General features: G+C 55.1%; 2 protein-coding genes across 5 annotated transcripts; both read left to right on the top strand.

The window, feature by feature from the left end:
* The first annotated feature begins 1,507 nt into the window (after window positions 1-1,507).
* Window positions 1,508-9,034, top strand: BABAM1 (BRISC and BRCA1 A complex member 1). Of its 4 annotated transcripts, none has more exons than XM_057710306.1 (10): window positions 1,525-1,606; window positions 1,918-2,002; window positions 2,524-2,868; window positions 4,100-4,158; window positions 4,727-4,847; window positions 4,929-5,007; window positions 5,739-5,763; window positions 7,218-7,347; window positions 7,543-7,629; window positions 8,534-9,034. In XM_057710306.1, the coding sequence occupies exons 3-10, from the start codon at window positions 2,575-2,577 to the stop codon at window positions 8,735-8,737; spliced, it is 999 nt and encodes a 332-aa protein (XP_057566289.1). In that variant the 5' UTR covers window positions 1,525-1,606; window positions 1,918-2,002; window positions 2,524-2,574; the 3' UTR covers window positions 8,738-9,034. The 4 variants fall into 4 exon arrangements, with proteins under 4 accessions (XP_057566292.1, XP_057566289.1, XP_057566290.1 ...); XM_057710307.1 differs by having other exon boundaries at window positions 1,577-1,606; window positions 1,997-2,098; XM_057710309.1 differs by lacking the exon at window positions 1,918-2,002 and having other exon boundaries at window positions 1,508-1,606.
* Window positions 9,035-10,094: 1,060 nt separating this feature from the next.
* ANKLE1 (ankyrin repeat and LEM domain containing 1) lies at window positions 10,095-15,892 on the top strand. Its single transcript, XM_057710462.1, has 10 exons — window positions 10,095-10,318; window positions 10,395-10,547; window positions 10,991-11,096; window positions 11,212-11,339; window positions 11,578-12,329; window positions 12,461-12,638; window positions 12,934-13,093; window positions 13,202-13,331; window positions 13,595-13,723; window positions 15,837-15,892. Exons 1-10 carry the CDS (start codon window positions 10,095-10,097, stop codon window positions 15,890-15,892), a joined length of 2,016 nt encoding a protein of 671 aa, XP_057566445.1.
* Window positions 15,893-15,995: the final 103 nt, after the last annotated feature.

Below are 15,995 nucleotides of genomic sequence, written 5' to 3'. Positions count from 1 at the left end.
CTGAATCATAAGGCACCCTCCTTGTTCCCTACCAGCTCTCTGACTGTCCCATCTCTGCTTCCTCTGCCAGCTACTGTTTCTCCTCCATAAATGCTGGATTCCTCAGAGCCCAGATGGTCCCTACGTCCTGCTCGTTATTCCTGCCTCCACCTCTAAAAGGCCTCCTCCTCATCTCCATCCACAGTTACAGCCCAAGCTTCTCCTCCCCAACCTGGATACCAGTCCAGCTCCCTCCCTGGGCTACCCAGCCATTCCTCCACTCCTTTCCTCACCCAGGCCCCAGAGACAGAGATCTCACTTCACCTACCTGCCTCATACACCCTCCATGGCTCCCCATTGCCCTTGGGAAACATTTCAAGCTCTTCAGCCTGACATTCAAGGTCTTTAAAAAAACTATGCCTGCAGCTGGCACCAATGTGTATTACATACACTAGCCACGATAACCTCCTCCCTGAACAGCTGAAGTTTCTCAATTTTCTCACACCCTGGTGCCTTTGGCCGTGCCTTAACCTCTGCCTGAAACACCTCTTCCTTCCTTCTGCACTTGGCATAAACTGTGCAAGCCTGGGATAGCCTGAATCTTCCTGGTCCCACTGACAGACCCTATGAGGCTGAATCTTCCTGCTTCTGCGTCCCCAAAGGTAGCAGCAAGAAAAGTTGCAATTCTCTGACTTGAGGGTACCCAGAGCATTGAAATTCTCACTCTTAGCTTCTGCTCTGGCCACATTAACCCGTGAGAGGCTCCACTGCTCTTCAAAGCCTCCAGACCTCTGCGCAGGCGGTTCCTTCTACGTGGAATGACCTTCCTCCTCTTGTTTTTCCAACAAATTCTCCATCCTTCAAGGCTCATTTTACACAGCCCCTGCGGGCTGTCCTTGAACCAGAGCCTGACTGATGTGGGCAGGCTTAACAGATTTTAACAAATAAAGAAACTGAGGCTCAGTTTTTAAATGGTTATTTGAAGGGAGAAGTGTGCATGAGGAAGGGTGGTTTCAAATAATTCTGGCTTAGTATTTTTTTATTTTTTGCAAATATTTGTAAAATAAGGAGCAGAATTAAATAATTGGGAGGGGCCTTGGGCTCTGGACCACGCCACCTCCGCCGCAAAAGCCCCTCTCGGAGGTTCGGTCAACTCTGTTAATCACCAATCAGCCCCGCCTCTTCTAAATCCCACCCAACTCAGTCCCACTACTTTTAATCACACTGAAAACTAGGACTTCTCCATCTGAGCCTATCCCATTTAAAGCCCAGCTCCACCCTGCCTTCTTCCAACCTATTACTGTGGAAGCGCTGACCAGCGCAGTCTGAATCTGCCAGAAACATAAAAGCTCCTCCTTATTTCACTTTAGCCAATCACGTTTCAGATCCCACCCCCCTCAGCTCCACGCCGGTCTATCACAATCCAAACCCCACCTCCTAGCGCAGTATCAGCCTATCAGCTTCCAAGGCTCTCCAGCTTCTTCCCATTCATGTCTCCGCTCGGCTTGCGGCCTGCTGAACTACATTTCCCAGGAGGCGTGGCGGCCGCACCACACCACTTCCTGCTGCTAAAGATGGCTGCTTCCTAGCGAGTCGGCCGCTGAGTTGGAGGGAGGTTCGGGCTACGGTGAGCAGGAGTTGGGTGGTGAAAGCGTGCGGGATCTGTCCCTAGAGGCCCAACTTCCCTAGCCCCAGAAATTCGGCCCCTCGCTTGCCCTGAGGCTTCCGCCTTCAGCTCTGGTTTCTCCTGCAGTCTAGTCTCCATCCCTCTTGCTACAGCTAAGCTTTGTTTTCCTTAGAGGTTGTGGGGGTTGCAAGGCTCAGAGGCCATCCTCGGCAGCCCGCACCCATTGCCCAGATAGGCAAACTGTTCCACTGGCGTCCTGTGTTTCCTCAGAGGAATTGTAACACCCAGATCTGCTCCCCTTCCGTCTGCAGACGCCCACTAGGCAGCCAGCACCCATTGCGGAGGAGAGAAACTTAGAAGTTATTCCTTTATTCACCAAGACGTTTTCAGTTTCAGGTAACGGAAAATGCAACTCAGTCTGGCTTAAGTAAGAAAAGGAATTCAGGCATAGCTGGATTCAGGTGCTCAGAAGTCTTATCTGTCGTTTTCTGGGTGAGCATTACTTCAGGCAAGCTCTCTTTCCCCTCTTGAAGGCGAAAGAGGCTTCCAGAAGCTCTCGACTTGTAACTTCCCAGCTCTGCAATTCTAACGAGTTCCTCTTCTCTAAAAGAGAAGTCTCAAAGCTGCTCCTCACTGGCATGTATTGGGTCATGTCCCCATCTCTGGGCCATTCACAGTGGCCAGATGTGCTCACTAGCCAAAAGGGGGAGGGGTGGGGTTAGACCTACAGAAGAAAAAAAAAAAAGAAAGGGAGACTGTTACCTTGAGTCAGAGTGGATGCTGGGCTGGTAAGTGTAAAAGGTACCCATCCTACAGATGAGGAAACTGAGGCCCAGAGAGGAGTGACTCTTATTGTCAGTAATCGACTCATGCGCTGTTCTCCTGCCCAGTAACCAAATGCTTTTAAAACCCCTAAGGGAAGGATCCTGGCTTCCCCCATCCCTGCTCCATCCAGCCACTCAGGAGCCATGGAAGTGGCAGAGCCCAGCAGTCCCACTGAAGAGGAGGAGGAGGAGGAGGAGGAAGAGGAACAGTCAGCGGAGCCCAGGCCCCGCACTCGCTCCAACCCTGAGGGGGCCGAGGACCGGGCGCTGGGGGCCCAGGCCAGTGTGGGCAGCCGCATTGAGGGCGAGGGCGAGGCGGCCAGTGCTGATAATGGGACCCCCAACCCTCCAGGAGCCGGTCCCAAGCCATGGCAGGTGCCTCCACCAGCCCCAGAGGTCCAGGTGCGGACGCCAAGGGTCAACTGTCCAGAGAAAGTGGTAAGTGAGGGGCTTGACCTGTGGCTTTGAGGTGTTAGGGAACCTTGGGTTACACATTGTCTTTTAGGGTTCACTCTGGAAAACGGTCCCTTTGTATTAGTCTCCTAGGGCTGCCACAACAAGTTATTGCAAACTGAGTGGCTTAAAACAACAGAAATTTATTTTCTCACAGTTCTGGATGCCAGAAGTCTGAAATGAAGGTGTCACGTTCCCTCTGGAGGCTCTCGGGGAGGAGCCTTCCTTGCCTCTTCCAGCTTCTGGTGGCTTCTTAGCTTGTGGCTGCATCACTGCAATCTCTGTCTCTGTCTTCACATAGCCTTCCCCTATATGTCTCCCAGTCTTCTCTTTTGTTTTTTTTCTTTTTCTTTTTTTTGGCCGCATGACATGTGGGATCTTGATTCCTTGACCGGGGATCGAACCCGCGCCCCTTGCAGTGGAAGCCTGGAGTCTTAACCACTGGACTGCCAGGGAAGTCCCCAGTCTTCTCTTTCTGGCTGCTGTTGGGTCTTTGTTGCTGTGAGCGGGCTTTCTCTGGTTGTGGCGAGTGGGAGGTACTGTTCATTACAGTGCGTGAGCTTCTCAGTGCAGTGGCTTCTCCTGTTGCAGAGCACAGGCTCTAGGCGTGCGAGGGCTTCAGTAGTTGTGGCACATGGGCTCAGTAGTTGTGGCGTACCGGCTCTAGGGCGCCAGCTCAGTAGTTGTGGCCCATGGGCTTACTTGCTCTGTGGCATGTGGGATCTTCCCCAACCAGGGATCGAACCTGTGTCCCCTGTGTTGGCAGGCAGATTCTTAACCACTGCACCACCAGGGAGGTTCCCTTCCTTTTCTAAGGACACTTGTCATTAGATCAGAATGATCTTATCTCAAGATCTTTAGCTTCATTGCATCAGCAAAGACCCTAATTCTAAATAAATTCACATTCTGAGGTTCCAGGTGGATATATCTTTTAGAGGGCCGCCATTCATCCCACTGTTCCCTTGTTTTCTTGTTTCTGTGTTAAACATTCTCTGGTTCATTTATTCAGTCATCAACCTGGACTCCTAGTCCGCTGCTCTTTTCCCTCGCTGCCTCCTTCTAAAGTGGATGGCTTGGCTAGGAACTGGGGGTCATCATATGGCCTCTTCCAATGGGGCTGCTTGGAGAGGGCCAGCAGAGTGGCCTGGGTGCCTGCATTGTTCAGTTGCCAGGTGCTGCCGGTCACAGCCCTCACCACCCTCCAACTTCATTGCAGATCATCTGCCTGGACCTGTCGGAGGAAATGTCGCTGCCAAAGCTGGAGTCATTCAATGGGTGAGAGGGATATTTGGGGGCTTGAGTTTATAGCCATGGCTGGAAGGGGCCCAGCCCCAAAAACGCAGGGCTGTCTCTCTCACATTCACCCCCCCGGGCCTGGTCTGGGGCCTGGCGGTATTGGAGAGTAGCAGTGATAACTGGTTATGAAACAGCTGCGGTCCACTAGGGCTCTGTTTTAAGCCATGACTCAGAAACTCCGAGAAGCAAAGGGACTCGCCCAAGGCCTCCCAGCAGATGGCAGAGCCAGATTCAGACCAAGGCCTGGCTGACTCCAAAGCCCTTATCCCTGAGCAGCCGAGTCTCACTGGGGTCAGGTAGCAGGGCCTGGACGGGGCCTGAAGGTGAGCCCGCCTTCCCCTCCCTGCCTGAGGGTGGCCCGTGGCTGAGCAAAGATGGGATGCCTCCCATGGATCAGAGGTGAGACCCAGGCTGGCCAGAGAGAACCATTGGAGAGGGCAAGAGCTGGAGCGGGTCAGCTAGGCTGGGTTTGCAGCTGGGCTCTGCCACCCCCCGCCGCTGTATGACCTTGGCCTTAACCACCCCGTCACTCTCTGGCCCTCCCCAGCTCCAAAACCAATGCCCTCAACGTCTCCCAGAAAATGATCGAGATGTTCGTGCGGACAAAACACAAGATTGACAAGAGCCACGAATTCGCGCTGGTTGTGGTGAACGATGACACTGCCTGGGTGAGGCTGGGGCGGGGCTGGGTGCCCTGGGGTCCCCTGGGGGTGAGGGAGTACCTTGCTGAGTCCCATGCTTCCCTGCAGCTGTCTGGCCTGACCTCTGACCCCCGAGAACTCTGCAGCTGCCTGTACGACCTGGAGACCGCCTCCTGCTCCACCTTCAGTATCCTTTCCACGCAGAGAGCCCAGGGAACAGCCTGGCTCAGACCGGCTCGGGTCTATATCCGAGCTCTGCCACATCAGGCTTGGGCCAGCCACCCTTCTGAGCCTCAGTTTCTTCATTTGTAAAATGAGAGCCACAAAACCTACCTCCCAGGGTTGCTGTGAAGATGAAGGCAGACTGTAGAAGCAAAAACAGCTGATTTGGACTCTGGATGTCAAAAATGCATCCACTTGGGGAACACTTAATGAAGGGCTAAGTACACAGTCGGTGCTCAATAAATGGCCATATGTGACGGAAAAGGCACAATCACTGCTACAGCCCCTTTAACCTGGGCATAGCACATTTTATATTAATTTGAACATTAAAGGCTCGCTGCAGCCCAGAACTTAAATGTAATATGATCCCTGTGAGTTACAAAGAAAACAGTGATGAGGGGAGGGGGACAGGTAAACCCATGGCTTTCTTTTTGAGGAGAATGGCCCCAGCCCTGAGGGGAAGGAGACTTTGAATCCACTAAGGGCCTTCAGGGCATCTGATGCCAGCCCCCTGGTTCATGATCTATGCTGAGGGAAAACAAGCTCAGAGAGGGCAAGCGACTGGGACTGGGTCACACAGCGTGTCTCCTGGCAACAGGCTCAGAGGCACCTGCACTCTCCTGGCATCAGGAGGAGGGAAGCCACCCACCCATGCCCACCCATGTGCTGCTCTGCTCTCCTTAGCATTCCCACCAGATCTGGAAGGTCTCTTCAGCCTCATGTAAGTCCCCTGTGGGGAAATTATTGTTCACCTTTAAAGGACCAGGAAGTAAATATTTTTGACTTTGTGGGCCCCACAGGCCCTGTCTTGGCAACTAGGCTCTGCCTGTTGTAATTGAAAAGCAGCCACAGACATAGGTGGGCAGGTGGGTGTGGCTGTGTGCCAATAAAACTTTATTTGCAGACACAAATTTGAATTTCACATTTCTACATGTCGCAAAATATCCTCCTTTTGATTTTCTTCCTTCCAAACTATTTAAAAATGAAAAAGATACTTGTGGGCCCAAGTATTCTAAGCCCTGTTTTGTTTCATTTTGTTTTGGTTTGGTTTTTTTTTTTTGGCTGTGTTGGATCTTGGTTGGGATGGGCTTCTCAGTGTGATGACTTCTTTTGTGAAGCACATGCTCTAGGCACACGGGCTTTAGTAGTTGTGGCTCACGGGCTCTAGAGCACAGGCTCAGTAGTTGTGGCGCTTGGGCTTAGTTGCTCCGTGGCATGTGGGATCTTCCCGGACCAGGGTTCGAACCTGTGTCCCCTGCATTGGCAGGTGGATTCTTAACCACTGCACCACCAGGGAAGTCCCTAAGCCCTGTTTTTGCTAGCCCCTTGATGGTGGCCATGGAGCTTGTTTTGCCTTTTGCACCGTGATTAACCTGGTACAAGTATCTTAGCAAATTTTGCAAGTGAATCTATGGGGTAAATTCCTAATGAAAGGCTGGAACAAGGTGGTGTGTGTTTTTAATTTTGCTAGACTTTGCCAACACACTTTCCCAGGAAAGTAACCTGGGAACTAATATTAACAGGTAAATTAATTTACCTATTTACCTCCCCCAGCACCAGGGTTGAAAGTTCTCCCCGTTTGATAGGTGGGAAGAGGCCACATCTTATTTTGCTGTGCTTTTCATTCATTTTTAAGCTATTCAGTATTCTTTCAGTAATTTGTCTATTTGTCCCCTTTACGTATTTTTCAAGGGGGATGTTGGCTTTTTTCTTATTAGTGATCAGATTTGCTTTTTACATATTAAGGACATTAGCTGTCTGTCTGCCTAGTGCCCTGTAGTCAGTGTGAGAACCAGCTGTGGCTGAGTGGGAAACAGGGCACTGACTTTGCATATAAGTTCTGGTCCCTGCCTCAGAGTCTTCTGGCCTGGTAGGGCAGATCCAGCTCAATGCAGTGACAGGGGATGCTCAGGATGCTGAGGGTGACCTGAGCAGGCTCCAGCTTTGAGGTCAGCAAAACCTCTGATGGAGTAGGAGAGGTCAGGCAGAAAGGCGAAGCTGGTGAGGTGCTGGCGCAGAGGGAACACCATGTGAGCGGGCTCAGAGGCAACAGTGAACTTGGGAGGGGTCAGGTGGGGCCTCACATACCCGGTGAGGAGCTGGTCTCTCCGAGGGTGACGAGAGGGGTGGGTTACCAGGGTGTGCTCTGACCTGTCCTCCATCCCTGCTGAACAGCCAGCAGAAGACAGAGCTGCCAGTCACAGAGAACGTGCAGACGATTCCACCACCGTATGTGGTCCGAACCATCCTGGTGTATAGCCGTCCACCCTGCCAGCCCCAGTTCTCCCTGACAGAGCCCATGAAGGTGAGGGAGGCCTGGGAGAGGGAGGGATACCTACAGCCAGCAGGATGGTGGTTTGATACTAGGAGGGACTTCCTGACCACAGGAGCTGGGGTGCCTCGAATCAGGTTCCCAGAGTCTGGGGCAGTAGTTGGGGAATTGGGGGCATGGGGGCACAGGGTGACCTGAGTCCCGAAGGCTGGCTTTCTTCCCCTGCAGAAAATGTTCCAGTGCCCATATTTCTTCTTTGATGTTGTTTACATCCACAACGGCGCTGACGAGAAGGAAGAGGAGATGAGCTGGAAGGTGAGAGGCCTCTGTGGGCGCAGGCAGCAGGTGGATGTAGATGTAGATGGAATATCTCCGCACCCACCTGCCCTGGCCCTGAGGGAAAGGGGGGCTTTGAATCACTAAGGGCCTTCAGGGTATCTGATGCCAGCCCCCTAGTTCATGATCTGTGCTGAGGGAAAACAAGCTCAGAGAGGGCAAGCGACTGGGACAGGGTCACACAGCATGTCTCTGGCACAGGGATACCTGGCAGTAGGCTCAGAGGCACCTGTGCTCACCTGGCATCAGGAGGAGGGAAGCCACCCGTCCCTGTGCACCATGCGCTGCTCTGCCGTTAGTCTTCTCAGCGTTCCTGGCCCCGCTGGATCGTGGTCATTAAACAGCCATTTCCCACATGTCTGCAGTGAGCTAGTGGGGCTGTTGGGACAGTGGCCCAGGAGCATGTAGGGTCCTGTCCACATCATCCCCAGCATCCCCTGCTTCTCTCTTCCTGCCTTCGCTTTCTCTATGCCCTCTGCCTGGAGCACGCTTGCCTCTCTGCCTTGCCAGGCTCTGCTGGTCCTTTAGATCCCAGCCCGGAACTAGTTGTGCCATCTCGAGTCGACCACTTCTCTCTCTGAGCCTCACTTTACCCACTGTGAGCACAGTGGGTTGAGCCCAGCTCCTACTTATACTTCAGTACCCCAACCAGAAGTCCCTACTCTGAGAAACCTTCCCTGCTCCTCAAGATAGGTCAGCGTGGGGTCCCTAGCACTGGGTGGGTGGCAGGAAATGTTTGCTGAATGTGGGAATGTTTTCTGCCAGGCAGACTCCTCTTTACCCTTCAGAACCTATCCCTGAATCCTTTCCTGGGAGGCCCTCCAGGACAAGGAGGGCCTGTCAGGGGAACCTCTGCCTGAACAGCCCTTCCTTGGCCCCACAGGACATGTTTGCCTTCATGGGAAGCCTGGATACCAAGGGTACCAGCTATAAGTACGAGGTGGCGCTGGCTGGGCCGGCGCTTGAGCTGCACAACTGTATGGCCAAGCTGCTGGCTCATCCACTGCAGCGGCCCTGCCAAAGCCACGCCTCCTACAGCCTGCTGGAGGAGGAGGATGAAGCCGCCGAGGTTGAGGCCACTGTCTGAACCATCCCTGTACATCCGACTTTCTTGTACAATAACACCCTTGGCCTAGAATGCTGGTTCTCAAACTGCGCTCCGTGGGACCCCCAGAAGGGGATCTAGGAGGTATCCAAGACACCTGGGGAGCCCTGAAGGAAACCCAGGATTCCAGGAAGCATCCCAGGGACTCTGGGCACCCATTCCCCATGTTTCCCAGCCCATATCCCACTCCCCGTTTTTCTGTTGTGATTTTTGTTGTGCCCTGTGTGATTTTTTTCATCAAAATAAAATTCTGAGCATCCCTAACCCAGGTCCACAGCAGTCAACTTGTGTTCATTTTTGGTTGCAAGTGACAGAAAACCCACCCACTGAGCAGAAAGGAGAATGGCTTGGTTCTTGTGGATAAGAAGCCAAGGTGCAGCTTCAGGCTTGGCTGTATCCAAGTGCTCTGACATTGCCTTTGGGGAGGGCTGAAATTCCCTGCGTGGTTGGTATTCAGTGTGCCCTGCTTTCCTCCCAACCCATGGAAAGCGGTGAGACGGCTGTGACCACTCCCCAAATCCCAACCCAGGTGAAGTGAGCACTCTCCCAGCACCCCTTATGACTGGCCTTGCCTAGGTCATGTAGCCCTGCATGGGGCCAGTCATGGGCCAGAGCTGTGGCATGCTCTGATTGGCCAGGCCTAGATCAAGCCTCTCTGGGAAGGGAAGTTTATGGTCCCATCAGGAAATCGTGTGGGTACTCCCCAGAGGGAGGGAGACAGATATCATAACAGGTGCATCACCCAGCTATCATACTGGATAGTGAGAAATTGTGGGGAAAAAAAAATCTTACCAGCTAGATTTTCTCAGTCCCTCATAGAACGAAAATAGCTTTATCTAGAAACAGATAAAGCTTTTCCTTCCATGAGCATTTATCAGGCACCTGTGTGTCAGGCCCCTCTTTCACCCTCTTTCAATTTCACACCAGCCTGGAAGGGATTATTCTCCCCTTTTGCATGTGGGGAGACTCAAGCCCTAAGAGGACCAGCGCTCCAAAGTAACGGACTCCGGACTCCGCGGGACTGAAAATGGGCCATACAGAGCTACTGCCCGGGGGCAGCTATTAATTGAAGCCTTACATACTATCGGGGCTGCGTGCGCTAATGGAGGCCACCACAGCAGAGGGTTCCAGAAGACTTCATGCTCTGTGGGCACCATCGGGTCCCAGGATCGTAGCTCCACCCCCTCCAGCAGGGTGTGTTCGTGTTTACACCGTTTTGAGTGATAACGGCACACACGGCGGCCTCCACCCTCTCGGGCCCTTATCGGTGGCCCCAAGCCCTGCCTGGGCACTATTTGGTGTCGCGGGCTCGGGCCAGCACTAAAGCTCCCGAACCTCGATGTGGACGACAGTGCGGCGCGGGTCAGCCTGGCTGGGGACACTGCACTGCGCGGAGGTGCGGAGACGCAAGCCGAGAGGCGGTGCGGCGCGTGCGCACAAGGGCGCCGCGGGAAGTTGGAAATACTCAGGCCGGGCAGCTGGTCCCGCGGACCGCGGGCGCATGGGATCCGCGACAGTCCTGGCGCGGCGGCTGCGGGCGGCGCTGCGGGAGGAGGAGTTGCGGTGAGGGCAGGGCCCGGGGTGGGCGGGCCAGGGGTGGGGGCGAGTGTCGCGGTCCACTCTGACCCTCTGTCCATAGGGCCGTGGAGGAGCTGCTGCGCCGTGGTGCTGACCCTAACTTGGTGCTCGAGGATGGTGCGGCGGCCATCCACCTAGCGGCCAGAGCCCAGCACCCGCGGAGTCTGAGTTGCCTCGAGGCCCTGCTGCGCCGAGGCGGGGACCCCAACGCTCGGTGAGGTCGGGTCTGGGCTCGGGGCAGGTCTTCCGCGAAGGAGAGGGGTCTCCCGAGTCCGAGGGAAAGACCTGGGAGTCCTGGAGCGGGCATCCCACAGTTCAAGGATGCGGACTCGACCGGGGGCGGAGCTTAGGGAATCCGAGGAGGGATCTTGAGATTCCAAGGGCAGAGGCAGGGTACCAGACCCAGGGTGGGTATGAGATTGCGCTGGGGCCAAAATGGGGATCAGAGTTTCGGATCTGGCGGTAGAAGCTCTACAGTCAGAGAGCAGAGGTTTGGGTCTTGGCCAGAGGGCGCAGGATCTAGGTTCCACGTATGGTATCTCAGGCTGGAGGGCGGAGACGGGGGCTGAGAGCCAAGCCTCGGGGACCCGGGGGGCCGGGGGGGAAGCAGAGATCGTGTTCACTCCTCCACTGACCCCTCCTCTTCTCCTGCCCCAGATCGGCGGAGGAGCTGACGCCGCTGCACGTGGCCGCTGCCTGGGGCTGTCGCCGCGGCCTGGAGCTGCTGCTGAGCCAGGGAGCGGACCCCGCGCTGCGCGACCAGGTAGGGGCCCCAGCGCTGTGTGAAGCGGGGCGTACCCGGAAGGAGGGAAAGAGAAAGGAAGGGAGGAAGAGAGAGAGCGGGAAGAGGGCGCCCCCTGCTGACCGCGCCCTTGCAGGACGGACTCCGGCCTCTGGACCTGGCTGAGCTGCAGGGGCACCAGAATTGTGCGCGTGTCCTGCGGGAGCTGGAGACTCGGACCAGGACCCCTACTCCGACCCGGGCAGACCCCCAGGAGCCAGAACCTGGCTGTGAGTGGTGCCTGGGCGGCTGGGGGTGCTTAGCCTCTGATCTAGCTTAGCGGGTCTCTGTGTCTGATGTCCACTCTCTCCCACTGTTGCTGTTTCACTACCAGAGTCTGGTCAGTCTCTCTGCCTCCCACTCGCTCCTTCCCCTTTGCGACTGCAGCCGCCTCTTTCTGTCTGATCTGACTTCCGTCATTGGCCCTCACTTCCTCCTCCCCTCCTCTCTGACTTCCACTCTTATCACCTGCTCCAGGCTCAGGCTCCTGGGGAAAGGGGCTGGATACCAGCCCCTCTGGAACTCCCAATGTGACGCTGGACTCCACAACACCTGACAGAGGAGATGGCAAGGACATGAGCCTGAAGGCTGGCCTTGGACCCCCCAGCCTCCTCGGTCACCCTGCGACTGCTGGCACACATGACAGCTTGGAGTCCCCCCGAGGGCACTGGGACTGCAGCTCAGTGGCCTCCTTTGTCACCGCGGTTGAGGCCTCTGGAGCTGAGGACCCAACCGGCCACACTTCCTCCTGCGCTGATGTCCAACCCTCCCAGGGGGTGCCAAGATCTTCAGGTGCCCCACCGCAGGAACATCGAGCCCTCGTGGAAGGCAGGGAGGCAGAACTAAGTGCCCGTATGCAGGCCCTGACTCTGACCTTGCCAGATGACTCCCACTCCCCCAAGTTCTTCCCAGACAGGAGCCCAACCCATAATCCCCCTTTGGAACCACTGCCTGAACCCTCTGACTTCCACATCTCCAAAGACGACCAGTTGTCCCTCGACGGTGACGTGGCCGCCCTCTGGCTGACAGAGGATGAGGCGAGCCCCACAGGTGGCAGGGACTCCGTCTCCTCTTGCCAGTGCCCTCCAGACTCCACCATGTCTGACCGGGAGCTGCTGCAAGAGCTCCTGGCACTTGGCAAGAGCCCTGGCCCCGTCACGTCCCTCACCCGACCATACTACCTCCGACGGCTGAAAGAAGCCCAGGCTGCCCCTGGTTAGTATGCAGAGTCCAAGGAGCATCCGGGAGTCCTCGGAGACCCCTGGCTCTCAGTGCAACCTACTTCTCCCTTCGTCTCTGGGAACCACCCTTTCCTTTGTCTCTCTTGACCCAGTTTCCCCTCCCAGGCCCAGAATTTTCAGGGCACAGCCCAGAGCTGGCCGAAGCCCTGCGGACGGGCCATATCCCAGACGCCCAGGCTGATGAGGATGCACTTGCCAAGCAGTTTGAGCGGCCAGATCCCACCAGACGGTGGCGGGAGGGGGTCATGAAGTCCAGCTTCACGTATCTCCTGCTGGACCCCAGGTACTTGGGGCAGGAATGACCCAGAAGTGGGAGCTGGAAAATTCTGAGATTGGTTCTTACCTGCTGTGTGTCCTTAGGAAGGGAACTGGCCCTCTCTGGTCATCAGCTTTTTTATCTGTAAAAGGCAGTTGGATCCAATTCAAGCTGCTGAGTGTCCTTGGGGAATAGCTATCCACCCTGCCTTTTATAAAGCAGGGGTCACTGGACATGGGTTCAGTTTGCTCTGTGTCTTTAAAGACTGTCTCTGGGGCGACTCTCGTCACTTTTGCCTCTCTGAGCCACCTACTTCATCTAGGAAGACTCAGGACCTGCCAGCCCAAGCCTTCTCACTGACCCTCGCTGAATGCCTTCGGATTTTTGTGAATGCCATCTTCTACGTGGGCAAGGGAACACGGGCCCGACCAGATGTCCACCTCTGGGAGGCCCTTAGCCACCGAAGGCGACCAGGAAAACAGGTGTGAGGATAAGAACCAGGTTCATGGCAGGGGCAGCCCAGCTGTGGGCAGGTAGAGGAAGGAGGGAATTGGAGGGCACACCTCTCACCCTGCCCTGGCTTCCCCCAGGCCTGCCCCAAGGTGCGCCGGATCTTAGACATTTGGGCCAGTGGTCGCGGTGTTGTCTCCCTGCATTGCTTCCAGCATGTGGTCCCTGTGGAGGCTTATACACGAGAAGCATGTCTTGTAGATGCTCTAGGTAGGTAGGCTTGTGGGGTAGGGGTGGGGGGGGGGTCACATGGAAGGCACTTGATCTACTGATTCCCTCACCCTTTCCCCCTCAGGGCTGTTCATTCATTCAGTGAGCAGTTATTGAGCACCAACTATGTACCTGCATGTGCACATATTTTGCTTCATTGGTTTATCCCTGCTTGAGGGCAATACTCAGTGGGTTCACTGGCACATACTTCTGCTAGGGGTTCCCGGAGGCTGCATTCATGACCTTACCCCTAATCTCCCCAGGGATCCAGACGCTAACCAACCAGAAGCAAGGACACTGCTATGGAGTGGTGGCTAGCTGGCCACCGACACGGCGCCGCCGCTTGGGGGTGCATCTGCTGCACCGCGCCCTCCTTGTCTTCCTGGCTGAGGGTAAACGAGAGCTACGGCCCGAGGACATCCAGGCCCGTGGCCGAGCACTGGGGAATTGGCCATCCAGCCTAGGTAGAGATCAAGGTGTTTGAATGTCCCAGCTGCCCCACGCTGAAAGCAGCCCCCATTGCCAGCTCCAGAAGGCTGGTGGGGATGCAGCAGGGTAGATCTTCCCCTCGGGCTGAAGGAGGACTTTATTACAGATGGAACTGCTGGAGACGTAGTGAGCTCCCTGTCATGGGAGGAGAATAGGGGATGTGGGAAGAGAACAAGTAGACTAGAAGGCTCTTTGGAACATGCTGGTGCTTTGAAACATACCAATGCTTTGGCACTTTGGTCCTGTCTGGGCAAACAGAGTCCATTTTTATCTTCCTGACACAGGGGACCCATACTGTGGGCTGGGCTGGGGGCTTCCTCAGCCTCACAAAAGTCATCTGCCCAGCTCAAGAGTCAGATTTTGCTGCTTCCCAGCTGTGGGACCTTGGACCAGTAATTTCTCTGTCTGAGCCTCAGTTTCCTCAGTTGTACACAATAGGGAAAGTGTAAGATTCTACCTCAGGGGGTCATTGAGGGAAACAGATTAAACCGTCATGGGGTGAAGCGTTGGGCTCAGAGCCCTACTGAACCAGAGGCGGCCCTGCAGCCCAGGTGGAAAGTCTCCGGGGGAAGGAGGGGGTGTTGGAATGTCCTCTAGGGTCCGACTTGTGTGTTGAGGGGTGGGCAGAGCTTGGGAGGTCATCATGGTGTGGGTGTGAGACTCCAGCCCTCCCTGGGATCGCTGCGTGACTGGAGCTTCCTGGCGTTGCTTCTCTGAATCTGTTTCTTCCTCTATAAAAAGAGATCATTAACCCCAACTTTATGCAGAGAGCTTCCGTAAATGCCAAGCCACTATCCTGGTGAGGTGTTGGCAGGATCATTTACATTTTCCAGAAGTTGCTTCTGCAAAGCAGTCCAGTGGGTTTGGGGACTTGGTGAGATCCGCTGCCTCATTGGTCTCATCACCTGCCTGTCATCTCGGCTCAGTGAACCAGGTCCTGCAAGGGGCGGGCTAAGGATCCACCCGCCTCCTTGCCTCCTCTGCGGAGCCCCTGGCTACTCTGGCTGTTAATAGTAACTAGGGTCCCTGCCTCTGGAGTGGGCCTCGGCTCTACCATTTAAACTGAGCTGAAGAAACCTCTCTTCGAGCTTCCCTTTCCTCACCTGTAAGAAAGGAATTCTCCCAGAAACCAAGTAGGTGCTTGAGAAAGCGATAGCAATTAAAACAGCATGCCATCTACCAACGATACACAAACAGAAAGAATCCAGAAGCATCTTTCCCTCCCTCCCCTGCCAAAAAAAGCCCAGAAGAGGTGGCATTTGTCTAACACAGGGTATCCCAACCTCAGCCCTACTTTTTTTTTTTTTTTTTTTTTTTGGCTGTGTTGAGTGTTCGTTGCTGCGTGCAGGCTTTCTCTAGTCGGGGGCTACTCTTCATTGGGGTGCGTAGGCTTCTCATTGCAGTGGCTTCTCTTGTTGCGGAGCACGGGCTCTAGGTGCACGGGCTTCAGTAGTTGTGGTGCGTGGGCTTAGCAGTTGTGCTCAAGGGCTTAGTTGCTTCACGGCATAGGGGAATCTTCCCGGACCAGGAATCAAACCCACATCCCCTGCATTGGCAGGTGGATTCTTAACCACTGCACCACCAGGGAAGTCTTCTGCCCTACTGACTTTTGAAGCTAAGTTGCTCCTTGCAGTAGGGTCTGTCCCGCGCTCCGTAGAGTGTCAGGCAGCATTCCTGGGCTCCACCCACAAGATGCCAGGAGCACCTCCCCCACCCAGTTGACGTAATCAAACACGTCTCCAGAATTTACCGACCCACAACAGTACCCCTGTAAGAACCCCTGGTGGGCTCACAGACTAGTGGGGAAAGGACCAAAGGTGCAGCAACTGAGGGGACAAATGTCTCCTCCCACTGTCCACACAAACCACAGGTAAACCTAGATATACATACATTAGAATAAAGCAAAGGACCAAGAGCACAGCCAAGGAGCAGGGAAATCCAGAGAAATCTCAAAAAAAAGACAGACCCAGGATTTCCCTGGTGGCACAGTGGTTGAGAACCTGCCTGCCAATGCAGGGGACACGGGTTCGATCCCTGGCCCAGGAAGATCCCACATGCTTCAGAGCAACTAAGCCCGCGTGCCACAACTACTGAGCCTGTGCTCTAGGGCCGACAAGCCACAACTACTGAAGCCTGCATGCTGCAGCTTCTGAAGCCCAAGCACCTGGAGCCCAT

The sequence above is a fragment of the Hippopotamus amphibius genome, chromosome 15 (assembly GCF_030028045.1).
Source record: "Hippopotamus amphibius kiboko isolate mHipAmp2 chromosome 15, mHipAmp2.hap2, whole genome shotgun sequence".
Lineage (NCBI taxonomy): Eukaryota > Metazoa > Chordata > Mammalia > Artiodactyla > Hippopotamidae > Hippopotamus > Hippopotamus amphibius.
Note: the sequence above shows the minus strand (reverse complement) of the source record. Positions and strands in the feature narration are given on the sequence as shown.